This window comes from Lycium barbarum, chromosome 3, assembly GCF_019175385.1.
Source record: "Lycium barbarum isolate Lr01 chromosome 3, ASM1917538v2, whole genome shotgun sequence".
NCBI lineage: Eukaryota > Viridiplantae > Streptophyta > Magnoliopsida > Solanales > Solanaceae > Lycium > Lycium barbarum.
The window spans coordinates 64,463,304-64,482,579 of NC_083339.1; the positions used below are offsets into that span (position 1 = coordinate 64,463,304).

At 40.8% G+C, this 19,276-nt stretch overlaps 1 protein-coding gene across 1 annotated transcript; it reads right to left on the bottom strand.

The window, feature by feature from the left end:
* Window positions 1-16,427: 16,427 nt before the first annotated feature.
* On the bottom strand, window positions 16,428-17,792 carry LOC132630917 (uncharacterized). Its single transcript, XM_060346500.1, has 2 exons — window positions 17,512-17,792; window positions 16,428-17,391 (listed from the first exon to the last, which is right to left on the bottom strand). Exons 1-2 carry the CDS (start codon window positions 17,790-17,792, stop codon window positions 16,428-16,430), a joined length of 1,245 nt encoding a protein of 414 aa, XP_060202483.1.
* Between the last annotated feature and the right edge of the window lie 1,484 nt (window positions 17,793-19,276).

Here is a 19,276-nt window from a genome sequence, read left to right on the forward strand (position 1 = left end):
GAATTGAGTGTAATTGAGAGGGTGTAATTACACTCTTCAATTCTCAGGGGGAAGGGGGAGGGTTGAGAATTCGGTTACACCCTGTAATTATAGGGTTACTTTTTAGTTTGTTTCATTTTTGTTTTATTTTAATTTCTTTTTATTTTTTATTTCTATTATTTTTAATTTATTTTTTATTTCTATTATTTTTATTTCTTTTTTATTTTTACTTTTTAATTATTTTTATTTTTTAACATATATTTTTATTTTTATATTATTTATTTTTCATTTCCTTTCTTCTCATTTCCAACCTTTACTTCTTTTGGTTCCATGTAATTGCTTGTATTTTTTTTATTATTCATTTAGCATAACCATGTTATTATTCTAATTTTTTAAACTACACCTCTTAATATTTAAAAGAATGATTCATTAATAAGCTTGACATATAACGAGTGACGTTATTAAAGTAGAATTTCGTTGTGAATGATGTTATAGACTTATATTCTCCCTTTCTTTTGAATTATTTACTTAAGTTACGTTGGAACTTACTTATGTAATGTTAGAATTTGTCATAAGAGTTTATGTTAAACTTTTATAAATATTATTTTTTTGTCAAACATCCAAAGCATGACGTTCTCACAAAAAAGTCTTCTTTTAAGTTTTATAATTAATTAAAATTAAATATTATTAATTTGAAAAAATATATATCAATTAGTTTCTACAATATTAGTTACAAATGTATGATTATTAATTAATATATTATCAAGAAACAATGTGTTATTAAATAACTAATTTAAGATCATTTATAAAGGCAAATATTTTCTAAATATCAATTTTAAATTTCTTATAATTAGATTTTATTTTAAATTAAACTAACTGTGTAATTACACTTGTGCAACCAAACAACACGCTTGTAATTACACTATAATTACGCTATGACAAACAAATAGGTCGTTGTAATTACACTAATTACACAGTAGTGTAATTACTAGGGTGTGTAATTACTACCCTAGTAATTACACCAATTTCAATTACCAGGTGGCTTTCCAAATAGGCCCTAAAACATTATTTCCTCCGTTTCATATTAAGTGGTAACTTTAGCTCGGTACACCCCTTAAAAAGTTACTCACCTTCTAGAAAGTAAGAAGTGTTTTTACTAACTTACGCTTAATAAAAAAATATCTTGAAAACTGAGTAGCTCTTTAATGATTTATTGGTTATGTAAAATTTTATTTATTTAAATAAGAATAAAATTGGGGAAGAAAATTAACACCTTTTTTATTTTGTGATACACCGCTTACTTTAAAATAAAATGAAAAGATAAAACATCATTTACTGTGAAATGGAGGGAGTAGCTCTCAAACGATTTTTAAATTTAACCTCTTATAGATTTCTTTTCACTATTGTTATATAGCTCTAATCATAATGTCTTATACTCTTTTTATAGATTTACTTATCCAGTCTGACTTCTACATATTGCATAGAGTACCAAAGTAACAAAACAAATAAATAAATATGTAGCATTTTAGCATTCCTGCTACATGACTATATCCCCATCAGTATTATCTTCATTTTATACATTCTTGATCAGCCACAATGCAAAATTATTTCTAATAATAAAAGAGCTTAAATTAGTATACATTATCGATTTAAAAACAAGTAAACAATTAAATCACCTAAACACCAAGTGCACGCAAGTGCATCAGCATTTAGTGGGTGGAGAAGGATGATAGATAATGTATTAGTAAAGTTATACATGAAGCAAAAACTGTATTACTAGCACGTAGCAAGCACAAAAAATTGAGCGCTCAATCTTTGAATGAGTCGAGGCTGATTCGGTCAGCAAATAAGTAGACCATCCAAAAGTTTCATCACCGGTAGGAATGACATAATACTAATCCAACACCGGACTATAAAAATAATGGTCAGGTTTTGAGATATCGAGGATTTCTTTTAATCTCATTGAACGTCACGATCCCATGTAATAGTTGAAGCGGACGGAGATCGCGAAAATCAGTTATTGTTAGCTACATTATAAAAATCCCTACTGATTTTTCACTTGGTTATTGAAAGCTTTACATTGATTTTCTGTAGACACGATTGTTCATCACTGGTCTTCAGCAATATTCATCATTTGATTTAGGAGAATCAATAAGAATCTCTGTCTTGTTAATTATTTACTATCGATTATTCACTTTGTTATTTCGATTATTCCGTCACTGCTTTATCCGTATTTTCAAAAAATTAATATAATTTGGATTAGTTAAGTTGCTTGTGACTTCATTTAAACAAATTCAACTGATTGACCGAATAACCATTTTTAGCTAAACAGATAACTTGTTGAAATTGGTCAACATATTTTATTTTTGCATTCATTTAGGGGAAACGTGCATGATTTTTAAATGCTACCTTTAATATGCTTTTTGGAGCAATCTGAGTATAAAATACCTCTACATGGAGGATTTTGCTACATTTTGACAGTGAGTGTCTTGTTAATTTATCATTTTGAAAGTTAGATGGCTTAATTTTATTTTAACTTGATAGTTTATTTGCTCTTTTTATTTTTCAGGCTTTGATTTTTTCTTTATTTATTATTTTATGTCAGGATTTAATTGTTTTTTCACATTGTTGGGTGATTATGGTGATTTGATAAATTCTTAAAGAACATGGATGTCGAGAAGGAATTGTCTCATTGTATGTAATTAGTTGATCCTTTCATTTCCGTTGTTTCTACACACTGGAGGTTTAGTTTTTGTTTTTGAAAAATAAACGAGTAAAAATATATTTGATATGGATAGAATTAATTGACTGAGAAAAAAAATGACCTTAATTGCATCTAATTTGGGTGTTTGAGATTTAGTCCCAATGAAAAAGCGTGAAAATTGTGTTTGTATAATTTACTCGAAAAAAACTCATTTTGTTACGTTTTGAATCGTATTTTAAATGTATAATTTAATTACAAGGACAACAAAATTATTTCCTGCATATGCTCTCGACGGTAAGGAATATTGAGAAATTTTGAAAGCTCTTCAACCCTGTTCTATTGCCTAAGAAGACTTTTGCTAATCAAAAGTTTAAATTCATTTATATAAAATTCTATTTTCTCAATATACAATTATATGTATGTTAATTAGTAATTTTTTGAAATTTATGTATTTTAAATATTATTGTTTTTAATACACCTTAAATCATTCCTAATTATGTAATACCTAAACAAGCTTAATTTGAAAATGTATAATTAATTATATATTATATAGAAACATACGCTTTAAATAACCCTAATGTATGAATTAGTATATGAATTAACTCAAAATGTATGTTGCTTATAAAGGTTTTCTTTCCCACTGAAAAGAGAAATAGTATAAATTTGTATTTATTATTTATTTATTGATCATTTCATAGATATAATAATATATTTATAATCGCGCGAAGCGCGAATATGTTTACTAGTCTATATATAACATAAAGCTAGACATAGATAAGGTGATGTGACACCTCTCTATGCCCTCCATTAGTATTTATCTTTTTTCTCAAATTTTTGACCTTTTTCTCTTATATTTCCTCAAAATATTTGTTGAAAATTAAAATCATCTATCATTAAGTGCATAATTGCCCACATTAATTTGTATTAAATTTATTAGTAAAGGCAAAAAAAAACTTTCCTTACCCCGCCCGCGTTTAAAAGTTAGGACCGACTATTAAGTGTAAATTTATTAGTAAAGGCAAAAAAACATTTCCTTACCCCACGTTTAAGAGTTAGGACTGATTATTAAATTATTATTTTTTGTTATTTAAAGAGAATCAGCTTTCTCTTATGTCCTGAAAGTGTCTCAAGTCTATCAGTTTAAGATCTTAATCATCTCTGTATCTCATTCATGGTGAGAATTCCCAACCTTTCTCTCCTGATTTCTTTTCATGTTAACAATGTCCAATTTTGGCAAACTGGGTAAGGAAACGATCTTCTTCTTTCTATTTTTTGTGTGGTTTCATTTACTTATTAATATTATATCTTATTTAATTAACATGCGACGATCTATCTATTTATATCTAGAATCTTATTAATCTTCTTTTTTCTTTTATTTTCCTCGTTCTTTAGTTATTTTTCGTTTTCTTAGAATGTATTATTGGGGAATGAAATGAATGTTCTGAGGCCAATGAAGAGTTTTCACAGACGAAGATATCGACGTCATATAATTAATGAGAGTTAATATTGTTTAATATACTTGTTTAACCTTAAAACGGAGAATAATTAAATTTACGCGTGACGCCAAAGATATGTGGCTAAATTCAATTCAAGATTAAATAGCGAGATAAGCCAATAAATGAACAGAGAAGCAGATCTGACCAACCGTTAAGTACGTTTGGCCTCGGGTATAGAAACCGAGGTCGATACCTTCTATTAAGAACTTACACGAAGTATAATAAAAATGAACTTAAGAACAGATGAGAATGGTTTTAAAAAGATTCCTATGATTGTTGATGTAAACTGTTTCTCTCCTTACTATTGTCAACCCCCTTAATGGATGAGAACCTCCTCTTTATATAGTAGAGGAATTTCAACCCTAGTACAATTCTAAATAAAGAAAATAAATCTGGTGACAGCTGTTGTACCGAAATCGACGCCGAATAATCAGGTTGAGAGCGGATATTTCGGTCTTCTCCTTATGACAGTCAACCGCCCTTCCTTTATCGCCTCATCCCGGCCCGAACTCGAAGATGCGTTCCTGGTGAGACGGTCGTATCGTGACAGAGCATAACCATGACCGCGGGAAACCGAGCGTGCCCGTGTCCTCGGTTTTACCCGTATACAGATAGTCCTCCCATTTCTCGAGGTGCAATTACTGACGGTGGGGAATAGACCCAAGCAAGCTAAACAGCCGCCTCCAATTTCCTAGGACAAGACCTTTTAGTCAACTCTCACTCTGCCCGATGCTAGGTCATCATTACCCAGCCGCCAAATCCTTTTGGGGAATCCTCCTTGTATTAGAGTCCTTGATACGTTACAGGATCTCTTGATTCTCTTTCTATATAAAGCCCACGTCTTCCTTCTTTTTCATGCATCTGCCCTTCTTCATATCTCACTTTGCTCCACCTCAAAACCTACCACTATTTCTGTATTGAGCCCGTAAGACTCCTCAGATCTTTAATCTTCTTTTTCCAGGGTGTGACCACTTACCGTTAAGGAAATCCTTCCACAAACATGGCTTACGTACCATTATTAACTCAGGGTGAAGATCAGCATTCGTTCATGCCATCAACTGGAGCCGTTGGTTCTGATAGGGGGTTAGAATCCATCGCTGCTGGTATTGTTCCGTCGGGTTTTTTTATACGAACGAATGTAAAGTTCTTCGTCATCTCGACCCGGTGGGAATTTCGAATCTTATATCGGTGATAGCGCCATTACTACGGTCAAGGAAGATTGTCGTCTAGACGCAGATGTCGACATCCTCCCCGTTGGGGATGGTGTGAAAATAAACCATCATGTTGCCGATTACTCGTTATCATATACTTATCCCTTTTCCATAGGTTTCACCCTCCCTGCTCATAAAATAATCGAGGATTTCTGTCGTCGGTATCGAATATGTATCGGGCAGGTCACCCCGCAAATTTGGAGGCTCGTGTACTGTATTGAGAAGTTGGCCAATGCGGCCGGAGTCGCTTTCACCCTCGATCATTTGCTTCATTTATATGTACCTCGGATGATCCGAGGGGGAATTATTCAGATGCTTCCCAGGGGAAGCCGAAACCTAATCGACCCCGAAGACGATTATGATCGAGGATGGCTTCACCGGTTCATGATGATACGTACGGTTCAACTTCACCGTCCATCGTCTGCCGATTTTCCCGAAGTGTGGAACCCTTCACCGGATCAGGTTGAACCCACGCTAGAAACTGCTATTTTTGAATGGGTGATTGCCCTTCTCCGGGCTTCTCGTAGCTTAGGTCGTTCTTGGAGAACAATGGCACTTAAAGGGTGGAAAGGCAAAGATCATGGTAACTCCTCAATCTGATCGCTTCGACTCTCATTTCCCTGTATTATATCCTAACTCAATACCTTTGGTTTCGAGGACTTCAGACGAGGAGGGCTTCCATGGGAAAGTCGGTAGCTGAGGACGTAGCTCGGGAAAGAATAACGCCTGCTCCATCGAGGCCATCTAGACGCAGAGAGGCTGGAAGTTTTCCCGTTGTGCATTCGGGAGTTGGATCTCGAGTTTGAAATCGTCATATCATGGGCACCCGTCGGGCAACGCCTTCGGGCGAAATTCCGCCAACAATCGTGCTCGATGAGGAAGATTTGCTGGGATTGGATATCCCCGGGTTATCCGCCTCTAGTGTAGGTCACGGGGAAATCTAATAGGTATCACCCATCGTTGCCGCATCCCGTGGATATGCTCGAATATCTCATCCTCCAATTTGTTAGTTTGATTAAGGATGTGGTTGTCTTACTTTTATTTTCCAATTACTGGTCCTAGAGTAGGGTTTCTTATGCTTTTCCTAATGTACTGATGTATCCGACATAGTCGGAATTTTGTGAAATGGAAAAAATATTTAATGGGATTTCGCAAATTGGTTGTTATTGGACTTCATTGAGCATTCCATATGTATTGTTTGTACCCAAACCTTTCTATATACCCTTGTTATATTCGATCAGTAATCACTTACTCCATAATCCGTAAAAACCCGACATGTTTTGCTACCGGTCACCGTAGTCGAGCGTCTTGTTATTAAACTCGGCCACGACTGGTTTGAAACCATATCCTTTGCGACCTATTCGGGAGCTTTACTCGATCATAGAGGTGTTCGCACGAGGTCCTGATCTAGGTCTCTTCAGAAGGTCGACCCATTTAAGCACGATCGGTTGGTTGAGTGGACGCCCCGGTTCCTTCTCGCGTACGCTTCCCATGATTAGATAGGATCTAGGTCACATCCGTCATATCCGTCGGACATCGACACGTGTCGAAGCCCTGTTGGCTCTGAAGACGATTGCGGAAGGTAGAGCGTCTCGGTCCCACTCTATAAAAGCAAGTTTTCCCCTTCTTTTTTCACTTTCCGACTTTTACCAAAGGGAATTTTACCTTCGTGTGCTTTGGATACGTTGATCTTCATATCTTCAAACCTTCATACCTTCATATCTTCATATCTTCTTATTAGTTTCCTGTTCAATCTCTTACTAGTTTCCTGTTCAATCTTCATACCTTCATTCAAAACCTTCTTATCTTCATAATTCCGAAATGACGAGCAAATCTTCAAAGGCTAAAGCTGGTGAGACCTCTTTGGCTCCTAAACCAGAGCCACTGCTGACTGACTTTGTTCCTCAAGACTGTTCGACCATTCGAGACTTCAAAGTCGAGAAACCTTCTCAACAGGGGGATTGAGGTGTCGAAATATCAACCTATTTGTGCACGATACCCCCGAATAAACTCGAGCAAGTCAAAGAAGATTGTGGGTGAAAAGGTAAGGAGGTCGTTATCCCTGACCAGGATGAAGCCATAACGACCTACGTGGAAGGGTATTTAAGTGTTTTTCCTTACCCTTTCACATTCAGCACACTCGACCCTGTGGTGGTCGATTTCTGCAAACGGTATGAGATTACCCTCGGCCAAATTCACCTGTCATTTTGGAGGATCGTTGTGCTCCTCTGTTATTTTACTACAGACGTGAACATTCCGTTCACGGTGCACCACCTACTCCGGCTATATAGCCCCCGTGTCTTCAGAGGGGGAATGATAAAACTCTCAAAACGAGCTGGAAAAACGCCCTTCTCTGGTCTGGACGAAGACAGAGACCGAGGCTGGCAGGGCAGGTTTGTCCGAATCAGGACAGCGGATCTGATTCTCGCTGACAAACTGTCGTTTCCCGAGAAATGAAATCCAAACCATAAGTAACTTTATGTTGATACGATTTGGCCACGTGCCTTCACCTATATTGAACCTTTTATTTGTTCGTGTGTATACAGCGCTTATCCGAACCCTTGGTGCGGTTCCTAACCTCGACCAGTGGATTGGGAAAATCTGTTCCCAACTTACTTATGCCTAACGTACCTGGAGACGTTTGTCCCGGTCTCGTTGGGAGGCCGGAACCCATGGTAAGTCTTTCCCTTAGAGTGTCATCCTTTCTACTCTACACAATACGCCACGTTAGTTAGGTAGTGACTGTTCCTCTTTTTGCTTCACAGGTTTGTCTAAGGCCACCAGAATTCGGGGCCAGGAAACTGCCGAGGCCTCAGCTGACGAGCAGGATATCGAAGCTCCCGATCAGGGAGACCAAGTTGAAAGGAGGAAAAGAAAATCCTCTGAATCATCTCGAGCTCCTTCCCAGGCCAGGAAAAGATCGAGGGTCGTTATTCGAGAGACCTCATCAGAAGATATCTCGGCCCATGCTTTGGACGCTGAGGTTGTTGGTCAATTATTGGACCATTCTAACAATGATGATCCGACGTTGGGTGGGCATCGTCTTATTGACGAGCTCCTCGAGCATGATCTGACCGGTTCTGTTGCAATCACTCCACCATTGGTGGAAAGCTCAAGTCAAATTTCGGCTGGGTCGAGCGGCATCTCGAGGCTGACGGACACAGGGATCATCAAGTCGAAGGTTGGGGCCTCCGATCACACTTCTACTCGAAGTATTGAAAAACTGCCAGCCGCAACCGCTGGATCAAAGGAAACTTCATCGGTATCAAGCTCTAAGGTACCCACTATTCGGCCTTTGTACGGTATTGGTTCCGTCCTTCCGATAGAAGTTGTGGCCTCATCTGAAATGATAATTTGCATACAGGATTCTCCGCCGCCATTGGTGGATATTCCCGCTGATGACGAAAAAGCCAAAGGCAAGATGACCGAGCAAAGGGCAGCCAGTCATGAGGGTTATGAAATACTTGCTCCGGGTATGTCGGCTTTTAGCATTTGTCCATCCCCATGGCCGATCGTTTCAAGGTTAATTCCGGCCCTAGGTTGGAGAAGTTATTTCCTGCCCCTAGTACGGACCCGAATCGAAAGAGGCCAATAACCTTCAAGGTGCCGGTCGACATGAACATGCTGTCGAGGCCGGTCAGGGTGGCCAGCTATTTATACCCTCTGGTGTCCCAGGAAGACCGTCGAAAAATGGATGAAGTCAGCGAATCATGCCTTTTTAACGAGGCCCAGCAGGCATTGAACCGGGTAAGTTTTGTTCTTGTGCTCCTTTCATTTAGTTTTAACTTCATGTCTCATTTTACAATCGTTCCTCTTTCTCTTATGGGCCTTCGTGCTTCATCATGGCTGCTTTCACTGGCTTAGGCATGAAGTGGGCCGGCTCAAGGAGGAGCTTAAAAGCAAAAGTCAGGAGGTGGACGAGCTCATGGATCTGTACGAGCAGAAATTGCAATACATCTCGTCTCTCCCTAACCTTTCTATCCTGAAGTCAGACTTAACAGTGGCTCGAAACGAAGCTGCTGAGGCTAAGCGGGAGCGCGATCAGCTGGCAGAGAAGGTAAGGGCTTTCGAAGTTTTCAATAAGTCTTTAACGGCCGATGCTAACGCCCTTCCTTCTCAGGCCCGAGCTTATGTTAGCCAGATCGATCAACTTCGGACAGAGTTGGATGGTATTAAGCCTGAGTTCAATGTCCTCCACGAAATAACCATCGATGCTGTAGCCGAACGTGGTGTTCTCCGGGAGTAGCTTCGGGCATCGGTGGAACAAATGAATGGCCTTAGCTCATCACTTTCTGCGGCCGAAGCTGAACGGGATCGATTAAACTGGGTCATCACCGATCTGCAAGCTGAGCATGGAAAGGCTCTTGACCAAATCTCGAGTTATGACGATATGTTAGAGCAGTGCAAGGCTGATGTGAATGCTGCCGAAAAGGCCAGTAATCTTCGAGATGAGTATGAGCAGTGCTTATCCCGAAGAAAAACCCTCGAAGAAGTTCAAGCCACTACTCGGATATCGACCTCGAGTCAGCCGATGAAGAGGTCGAGGGGTCGGGTGAAGATTAGGTTCGGGGTCTTGTGTCCCTTCTTTTGTTTTTACACCTTTGTTTTGAGGCCACTAGTCCGAGCCTTTGTAAATCTACTTTATGTATGTATGAATCAAAATTTGTATTTGATATTTGCAAAGCACTCCTCGGTTCAATGTTTGTTCGATTTATGCCATCATTATAATTTGCCATATTGTTTCGGCCCGGATAAAATTCAAATGGTAACGGCTCATGATTGGGTTTTAGTCCGTGTTGACGTTAGTCGTTGCTTTATTTATAATTTGCAAGATAGACCCGATCACGACATTTTTGCGTTTTTAGACCGTGGTCTTTAACCGTTTTAGGTCGCAGCTTTCGAGCTTGCATATGTTTTTTAGATCGTAGTCTTTAACTGTTTACGCCATAGTTTAGACCGTAGCCTTTAACTGTCATGCCATAGTTTTTCGGTATTTGGCAACATTGGATCCTTTTGATCGAAGTAAGTTTTTTATTGAAAAACCGGCCAGAGATGCATTCGCAATTGTTGTCGCGGCAAGAACAAACTAAGTGGACACGATTCAATCGCTCGTTTGGTCCTTGCATCTGATCCTATTGTTCAGGCCTTGGCTTTTACATAGTTATCACTTAACTCAAGGTATAATAGTCCCCTAGTATTCGAGTCTGAAGTATGAGGGCTCGGGTAATATTAGCCCGATATGTGTAGTCCCTGGTCTCCGGTGTTTGAACGGTATGCTTTATATGTGCAGCACGCTGTTCAGCGCTGCCTTATTAAAAACCTTGCCGAAAACCCACTTCGGGACAACACAGTCGAAGGGAAAAAGAGTGCAGCACGTGCTTTCAGTCCTAAGTCTATGACTTCCGAGTATCCGTTGTGTTGTTTCATTATCCCTCGGGCTATATCCCTGCGTGGTTAGATTGAGAGAGAAGAGAGCAAAAGAAAAGTTATTCGTACCTTTAACAGCAATATCGTTTTAGGTGTGCTACATTCCAGTTGTTTTTCAGTTGTTGTCCGTCTTCATTCTCGAGCTGATAAGAACCTTTTCCGGTTATTCCAGTGACTCGGTACGGTCCTTCCCAATTTGGGGATAATTTCCCTTCGTGAGGGTTCTTCGTATGAAGTGTGACCTTCCTCAGTACCAAGTCCTTAATCTGAAAATGTCTGAGGTTGGTCCTTCGGTTATAATACCTTTGCATCCTCTGTTTTTGTGCGGCTATTCGGATATAAGCAGCTTCCCTTCTTTCGTCCACGAGATTCAAATTGACGGACATTGCTTCATGGTTCGAGTCATCAGTGGCATAACGGAATCTTAAGCTTGGCTCACCAACCTCGACGAGTATTAGGGCCTCGGCTCCGTATACAAGGGAAAATAGAGTCTCCCCGGTGCTTGATCTTACCGTTGTGTCGTAGGCCCATAAAACCTCGGGCAGAACCTCCTTCCATTGGTGCTTAGAGCCGGCCAGTCTTTTCTTTAAATTCTGCATTATGGTTTTATTGGTAGACTCGGCCTGCCCATTCGCGCTCGGATGATACGGGGTTGATAAGAATTTCTTGATTTTGTATTCTTTGAAAAACTTGCTGACCTTGCTACCTATAAACTGCTTCCCGTTATCACACGCGATCTCCGCTGCTACCCCGAATCGACAGATTATATGGTCGTAAATGAAATCAATGACCTCTTTTTCCCCGACTTTCTCGAGTGCCTGTGCTTCGACCCATTTAGAGAAATAATCAGTCATTAGTAAACTAAATTGCGTCTTATCTGGGGCCCATGGCAAAGGTCCCACTATATCCATGCCCCATTCCATGAATGGCCATGGGGAGAGGACCGGATGGAGCTCTTCCCCGGGTTGATGTATTGACGGGGCGTGCCTTTGGCATTCGTTACATTTTCGAATGAAGGTTCTGGCATCTTCCTCCATTGCGTTCCAGTAGTATCCTGCTCTGATCATCTTGCGGACCAATGAATCGGCTCCCGAATGGTTTCCACAAGTCCCCTCGTGAATTTCCCTCAAAACATAGTCGGTTTCCCCTGGTCCCAGGCATCTCGCCAAGGGGCCGTGGAATGACCTTCGGTACAACTGGCCATCGACCAAAAAAAATCTAGCTGCTTTGGTTCAGAGGGCCCTTGATTCCTTGGCATCGGATGGTACTTTCCTGTTTGGAGATAGTCTATGTATTTGCTCCTCCAATCCCAAGTGAGGCTTGTCGAGTTTATCTCGGCGTAGCCGGTCTCTATGACTGATTTTGTCAACTGCACCACAGCCCCGGAGACGAACCCTTCTGATTCGACCGAGGATCCCAGATTTGCCAGGGCATCTGCCTTATTATTTTGATCCCGAGGTACGTTTTCCAACGTTCACTCCTTAAACCGGCGAAGGACAACCTGCAATTTTTCTTGATATCTCCGCATTCTATCATCTTTGATTTTGAAGGTTCCGTTCGTTTGGTTGACCACCAGGAGAGAATCGCACTTGGCCTCTATGATCTCGGCTTCCAAGCTTTTAGCTAGTTCTAAACTTGCAATCATAGCCTCATACTCGGCTTCGTTGTTAGTTAAATCAGCCGATCTAATAGATTGTCTTATTATGTCACCTGAGGGAGGTTTGAGAACGATCCCTAACCTAGACACTTTTACATTAGACGCACCATCCGTGTAAAGGGTCCATACTTCCGTGCTAGTCCCCGATGCAAGAAGCATCTCCTTATCGACCTCGGGGATCATGGCCAGTGCAAAATCGGCCACGAAATCCGCTAGTATTTGGGATTTGATTGCAATTCGGGGTTTGTATTCAATATCATACCCGCTAATCTCTATAGCCCATTTTGCTAGTCGGCTTGAGAGTTCGGGTATATGCATGACGTTCCTTAGGGGGTACGACGTTACGACACATATGGGATGACACTGAAAGTAAGGTTTTAATTTTCTAGATGCACTTAATAAAGCCTAAGCGAGTTTTTCCAAATGTGGGTACCTGGTTTCGGCATCACCGAGGGTTCTACTTACATAGTAAACCAGGTATTGCGTACCTTTCTCCTCTCGAACCAGGACACCGCTCACCGCCATCTCAAACACCGCCAAGTATAGATACAACTGCTCGTTCGCTTTTGGTGTGTGGAGTAGAGGTGGGCTTGATAAGTACCTTTTGAGTTCTGCTAAGGCCATCTGAAATTCGGGGGTCTATGCAAAGTCAGTCTTTTTCTTGAGCAATAAGAAGAAACGGTGACTCTTATCCGAGGATCTGGAGATGAATCGGCTTAGGGCAACTATCCGTCCCGTTAATCTTTGTACCCCTTTGATGTCGTTTATCACGGTGATATCTTCGATTGCCTTTATCTTATCCGGGTTGATTTCGATTTCCCGATTTTATACCATGAATCCGAGAAACTTGCCCTGTCACGACCCAGCCCCGTGGGCCGCGACTGGTGCCCTATTTGGACACCCAAACAGACTTACGTACCAGATCGACATATCAAAGACTTATTCAACTTAACATACATTATTTATACGGATACTGATAACAGACATCATCTTAAGCGGTCGCCCGTACAGAAATATCATACCAAAACCGGTAGGCTGGCGGAATACACATCGCCCAGATATACGTACATATACAAACAAATGGGCCGTTTTGGCCATAATAGCAAACGGGACCGCTTAAGGCACAAATCACAAACATAATCGAACAAACATGACCCATGACCCACATATATGACTACAGGCCTCTACAAACCATGACAGAAACATATGACGGGACAGGGCCCCGCCGTACCCAAATAGTCATATATACAGAAACATGTATAACAGAAGATATGTACCAAAAATATGAGCTCTGGATCAAAAGGAGTACTCCCAACAGCAGAATAAGTATCCTACATTGGCGGGTCACCTGAACGAACGTCTGTACCTGCGGGCATGAAACACAGCCCCCGAAGAAAGGGGGTCAGTACGAAATAGGTACTGAGTATGTAAAGCATGAAATACAGTAACCCGAATCATAACTGAAGTGAGAAGTAAAGAAAATGGATACAGAATTAGTATATCAAAACCTGTGCTGAAAATATATATATAATGCAGATAAAAATCATCCATAGGGCTCAGGAACGTGGTCGCCACTCCGACGCTGGCGCCACAACACATCATACTCCAGAAGGTTTCATATCTCCGTACAATCCCCGAACATATCGTATCATCATAACATATCACAACATCAGAACATATCATATGCCATATCACATCATAACGCCGTATATAAGCGGTACCCGGCCCTATGGCAAGGTCTCGGGAACCGTAACACATCATACTGCCGAATATAACATAGTGCGCACGATCACAAAACCGGCCCGGGATCCGGCGAACGATATCATAGTAGTATGCACGAGCGGAGTAGTGAGGAAACCATATGCATATAAGTACATAAATAAATTTCAAAACTCAATAGACAATTATATTTACCAACATCGGAAGGCTCAAAAATACGATTCGGGTCAATCGGAGTTAGTATAAGAAAGTTGCGGGCTTTTGAAGTACCAAAACCTTCTAAAAACATTTCATAGGCCATATTTGAAAATTCAAGTATCATTCATATTAAGAAACTTTCAAATAACATTGTGGATCAAATCAAATGGAGACTTATGACCATATTTACTTATCAAAGCATTCATCAAAGACATTAGTCATCTCGGTTAACATTCGAACAACATTCGGAAACATAACGACTAGAATCTTCAAACATCATAAATACGTATCAAGCTATATAGAATAGCTTATGGAAGTCGAAGATGTTGGCCAACCTAGTGGCTCTAAGAATGGGATTTTTCTTTATAAGCATACATATACATTTTGTCCATTTTAAAGGGATCATGCCAAAAGAAGGAAAGGTAGGCTTTACATACCTCGATCGCTCGCTAATCAAATCCCGACTCAAGTCTCGGGCTCACCAATATTTACAAATACGTTATCAATTACCAAACATTAGCTACAAGTACTTAGAAATCCAATTCTAACTAGTACTTGTCTACAGAAATTTCGGCAGCATCTCCCCTGTAAATTCAACATCCCCGAGAATTTAACTCGGCCAAATTCATCAACAACCATACCAACAATACCAACAACCATACCAATAACATCAAAAACCAATTTAAAGCGCATTCTAATATTAGTAACCTTCAATCTCTATGTAGCTTATCACATTCAATTTAACTACGTATTTTCAAGCCAATGTCAATGCTCACATATTTATTACTAATTCAAGATCATTCAAATACAATTCAAAAGCATTTCATACAATTCTACAAAATATTCAACAACCCCACTAACACCATATTCCACTCGAAATTTCAACAAATGCGACAAGGTCACAACGTCGCATTTTCTTCTTCCAATTTCATCAACAACAACAACAACAATTTACACTTTAGCAACTCCATTTCCATAATTTACATAAAAATTATAATAAAATCACATAATTTCCTACAACAACTTACAACCAATTTTCATGCCAATCTTGAACCATTGTTCTTCCATTTACATCACGAAGGCTACAATCAACACAATTAACATACTAAATAAAATTTGTTCATCTTCCTCCACCAACAATATGACACGGCCACACACACACTCACACACTCACACACATCCACACGGCTACACCCACAACACCCAAACTTCATACTTTTCATTTATTTACACATACTACAACATATATATATGTCTCCCATAATATAAAAAGGGTAGAATTCTTACCTTTTCTAAATTTTTCCACTTGCCACAAAAGGTATTTTCTTGCCTCGAATATTATACCACGTTGAAGAGGGTCTTGAAATTAGTAAGAATTCAAGAAGAAATGAATTATGGATCAAGGATGGATGGCTTAAAAAAAATTCTTTCCTTTTGTTGTTGGCCGAATGGCCCTTAGTTCTTGCTCTCAATTTTTTTGTCTTGAAGGTTTTAAATGTGATGACTAAGCAGGCTTTGTTTAAATCTTTATAATCCACGTACATTCTAAACTTATTCCCTTTTTTAGGCACTACTACAACGTTAGCTAACTAATCTGGGTATTTTACCTCTCGAATGGATCCTATATTAAGGAGCTTGGTTACCTCGTCCTTGACGAATGTATGTTTTACCTCGGGTTGTGGCCTCCACTTTTGTTTGACCGAGGGAAAACTTAGATCCAAGCTCAACTTGTGTGTCGTCACGTCCGGTGGAATACCTGTCATGTCTAGATGGGACCAAGCAAAGCAATCTGAGTTAATTTTAAGAAACTCAATAAATTCTTTCCTGAGTTCGGGGGTCAACCCCGTGCCCAGGTATACCTTCTTTTCTGGTAGATGGATGAACAGTATGACTTGCTCGAGTTCTTCAACGGTGGACTTAGTGGCATCAGAATCATCGGGCACCATAAAGGTTCTCGGTACTCCGAATTTTAACTATTCGTCTAGTGTGTCTCCGTTACGATCTTCCGAAGATTCCGGGATCGGGATCTGTGATTCCTATTTGGCATTCTTCCCTTCGCTCCGATTTGGCGCCTTTATAGTCTTAACAGATTCTTCAACAGCGAAAATTTCTTTTGCGGCTTGCTGTTCACCACGGACGGTTTTGATACCTTCTGGAATCGAGAATTTCAATACCTGATGCATAGTCGAGGGAACCGCTCTTACGAGGTGAATCCACGGTCTGCCCAGCAACTCATTGTATCCTATGTCTCCCTCTATCACATAAAATTTGGTCTGCTGCGTAGTTCCTGCTATACTGATCGGTAAAGTGATCTCACCCTTCGTCGTTTCGCATGCCATGTTGAATCTGTTGAGGACCCGTATTGTCGGTACGATCTGATCTAGTAGTCCCAGCTGTTCGATGACTCTCCATCGGATGATATTAGCCGAGCTACCTGGATCAATCATCACACGTTTAATTCTAAACTTATTGACAAGGACAGATATTACTAGTGCATCATTATGCGGCTGGGCGATGCCTTCCATGTCCTCGTCATTGAATGTGATGGGGCCATCGGGGTCATCGTTCCGGATACGCTTCTCCCTCGTTATGGAAATTTTTGTGCGCTTTATTACCAGCCTAATGGGAACATCAGTTCCTCTCATAATCATATGCATCACATGCTGAGGCTCTTCTGGCCTATCCTGCTTGTTTGAGTCCAGGTTTTTAAAATGGGTTTTTGCTCGTTCACTTAGGAATTCTCGAAGATGTCCCCAATTGAACAGACTGGCGACCTCTTCTCTTAGTTGTCGACAATCCTCGGTTTGATGGTCGTGAGTATGATGATACTTACAAATAAGACTTTTATCCCGCTTCTCCGGGTCGGATTGGATTGGCCTAGGATGTCTTGTTTCTTTGTTTCGGATAACGGTCGCCGTTATGGTTGCTACATCGACGCAAAAGTTGTACTCGGATAACCTTGGAGTTTCTCTGTTTCCCGGAGCTCTATCGACAACATTTCTGTTTACCAATCCACGGCTCTTTTGGCCTCAATCATTCCTTCGATCGTTTCTCCTACCATTCTTGCCCGATTCGCTATTACGCCTGTTCCCCCTTCGATTGAGCGGGTAAGGCTGGTACCTGTCATATGACGATCTGGAATCTCGATCTATCACTCTCCTCGAGCGATCACTCCCTTTATCGGAATGCCATGATACTGAAGCAGCCTTCGGAATCTTATCATCTTCGACCCTGATCTTCGACTGATACCTGTTGTGTACATCAGCCCAGGCGATCGCCGGGTATTCTATCAGGTTTTGTTTTAGCTCAATAGATGTGATCGAGCTCCTCGAGTTGAGCCCTTGGGTGAAAGCTTGAACGCCCCAATCGTCAGTAACTGGAGGTAAGTCCATGCGCTCCATTTGAAATCGAGCCACAAACTCGCGAAGGGTCTCGTCATCTCGTTGCTTAACGTTGAATAAGTTCTATTTTTGAGTTTCGACCGTGATGGCCCCAGCATGGGCCTTAACGAAAGCATCAGCGAGCATGGCAAATGAATCAATCGAGTGCTCGGGCAAGTTATGATACCAAATCATAGCCCCCTTTGACAGAGTTCCCCCAATTTCTTAAGTAGCACTGATTCTCTTCCGTCATCGGTGAGATCATTGCCCTTAATAGCGCACGTATACGCAGTCACATGCTCATTTGGATTCGTTGTCCCATTGTACTTCGGGATATCGGGCATGCGAAATCTCTTGGGAATTTTCATCGGGGCCGCACTCGGCGGAAACGGCATTTGAACAAACTTTTTCGAATCCGGTCCCTTCAACACTGGTGGAGCCCCCGGAATCTGATCGACCCTCGAGTTGTAGTTCTCCACCTTCTTGTCGTTCGCCTCTATCTTCTTTTCACCGGACTCGACCCGTTTGGTCAATTCTTCGAGCATTCTTATCAATTCGCTGCTTTTTCCGGGGTGGATCTCGTTACCCCGTGGGATGTGTCTTTCCTCCGTATCCTGGTTCTGTTCTGATGGGGCAATATCGGGTGCCTGACCCCGATTTTGCAATTGTGCTATGATCTCTTGTTGGGCCTGCAACTGAGCCATAGCCATGTCTAACTGGTTTTGGAGCTGTTGCAGCATGACCCCGTTATTCTCGCCGGCCGCTACGTTGCCCACCGATGATCCGACTTGAACAGGATTAACGGGGGGCGCGTTGTTTTGGTACGTCCCCGTCGTCATGCTCGTGATGGGTTGGTTCCACTTGGAAGTTGACAGAATGGGAATCCGACATTTCCGGTATACCTGAAATCAAACCTTAAAAAACACTTGTAAGATATCGAGTGTGATGCCAAAGATATGTGGCTAAATTCAATTCAAGATTAAATCGCGAGATAAGCCAATAAATGAACAGAGAAGCAGATCTGACCAACCGTTAAGTACGTCTGGTCTCGGGTATAGAAACCGAGGTCGATACCTTCTATTAAGAACTTACACGAAGTATAATAAAAATGAACTTAAGAACATATGGGAATGGTTTTAAAAAGATTCTTATGATTGTTGATGTAAACTGTTTCTCTCCTTACTATTGCTAACCCCCTTAATGGATGAGAACCTCCTCTTTATATAGTAGAGGAGTTTCAACCCTGGTACAATTCTAAATAAAGAAAATAAATCTGGTGATAGCTGTTGTACCGAAATCGACGCCGAATAATTCGGTTGAGGGCGGATATTTCGGTCTTCTCCTCATGACAGTCAACCGCCCTTCCTTTATCGCCTCATCCCGACCCGAACTCGAAGATGCGTTCCCGATGAGACGGTCGTATCGTGACTGAGCATAACCATGACCACGAGAAACCGAGCGTGCCCGTATCCTCAGTTTTACCCGTATACAATACTTTCTTTTAT

What these genes read in the sequence shown, in the direction of transcription:
- LOC132630917 (XM_060346500.1), bottom strand. Translation starts at nt 17,792, where the DNA reads ATGGAGCGCATGGACTTACCTCCAGTTACTGACGATTGGGGCGTTCAA. An exon ending in TCCAGATCGTCATATGACAG is followed by an intron (nt 17,392 to 17,511) that starts GTACCAGCCTTA and finishes ATTGGTAAACAG; the next exon opens with AAATGTTGTCGATAGAGCTC.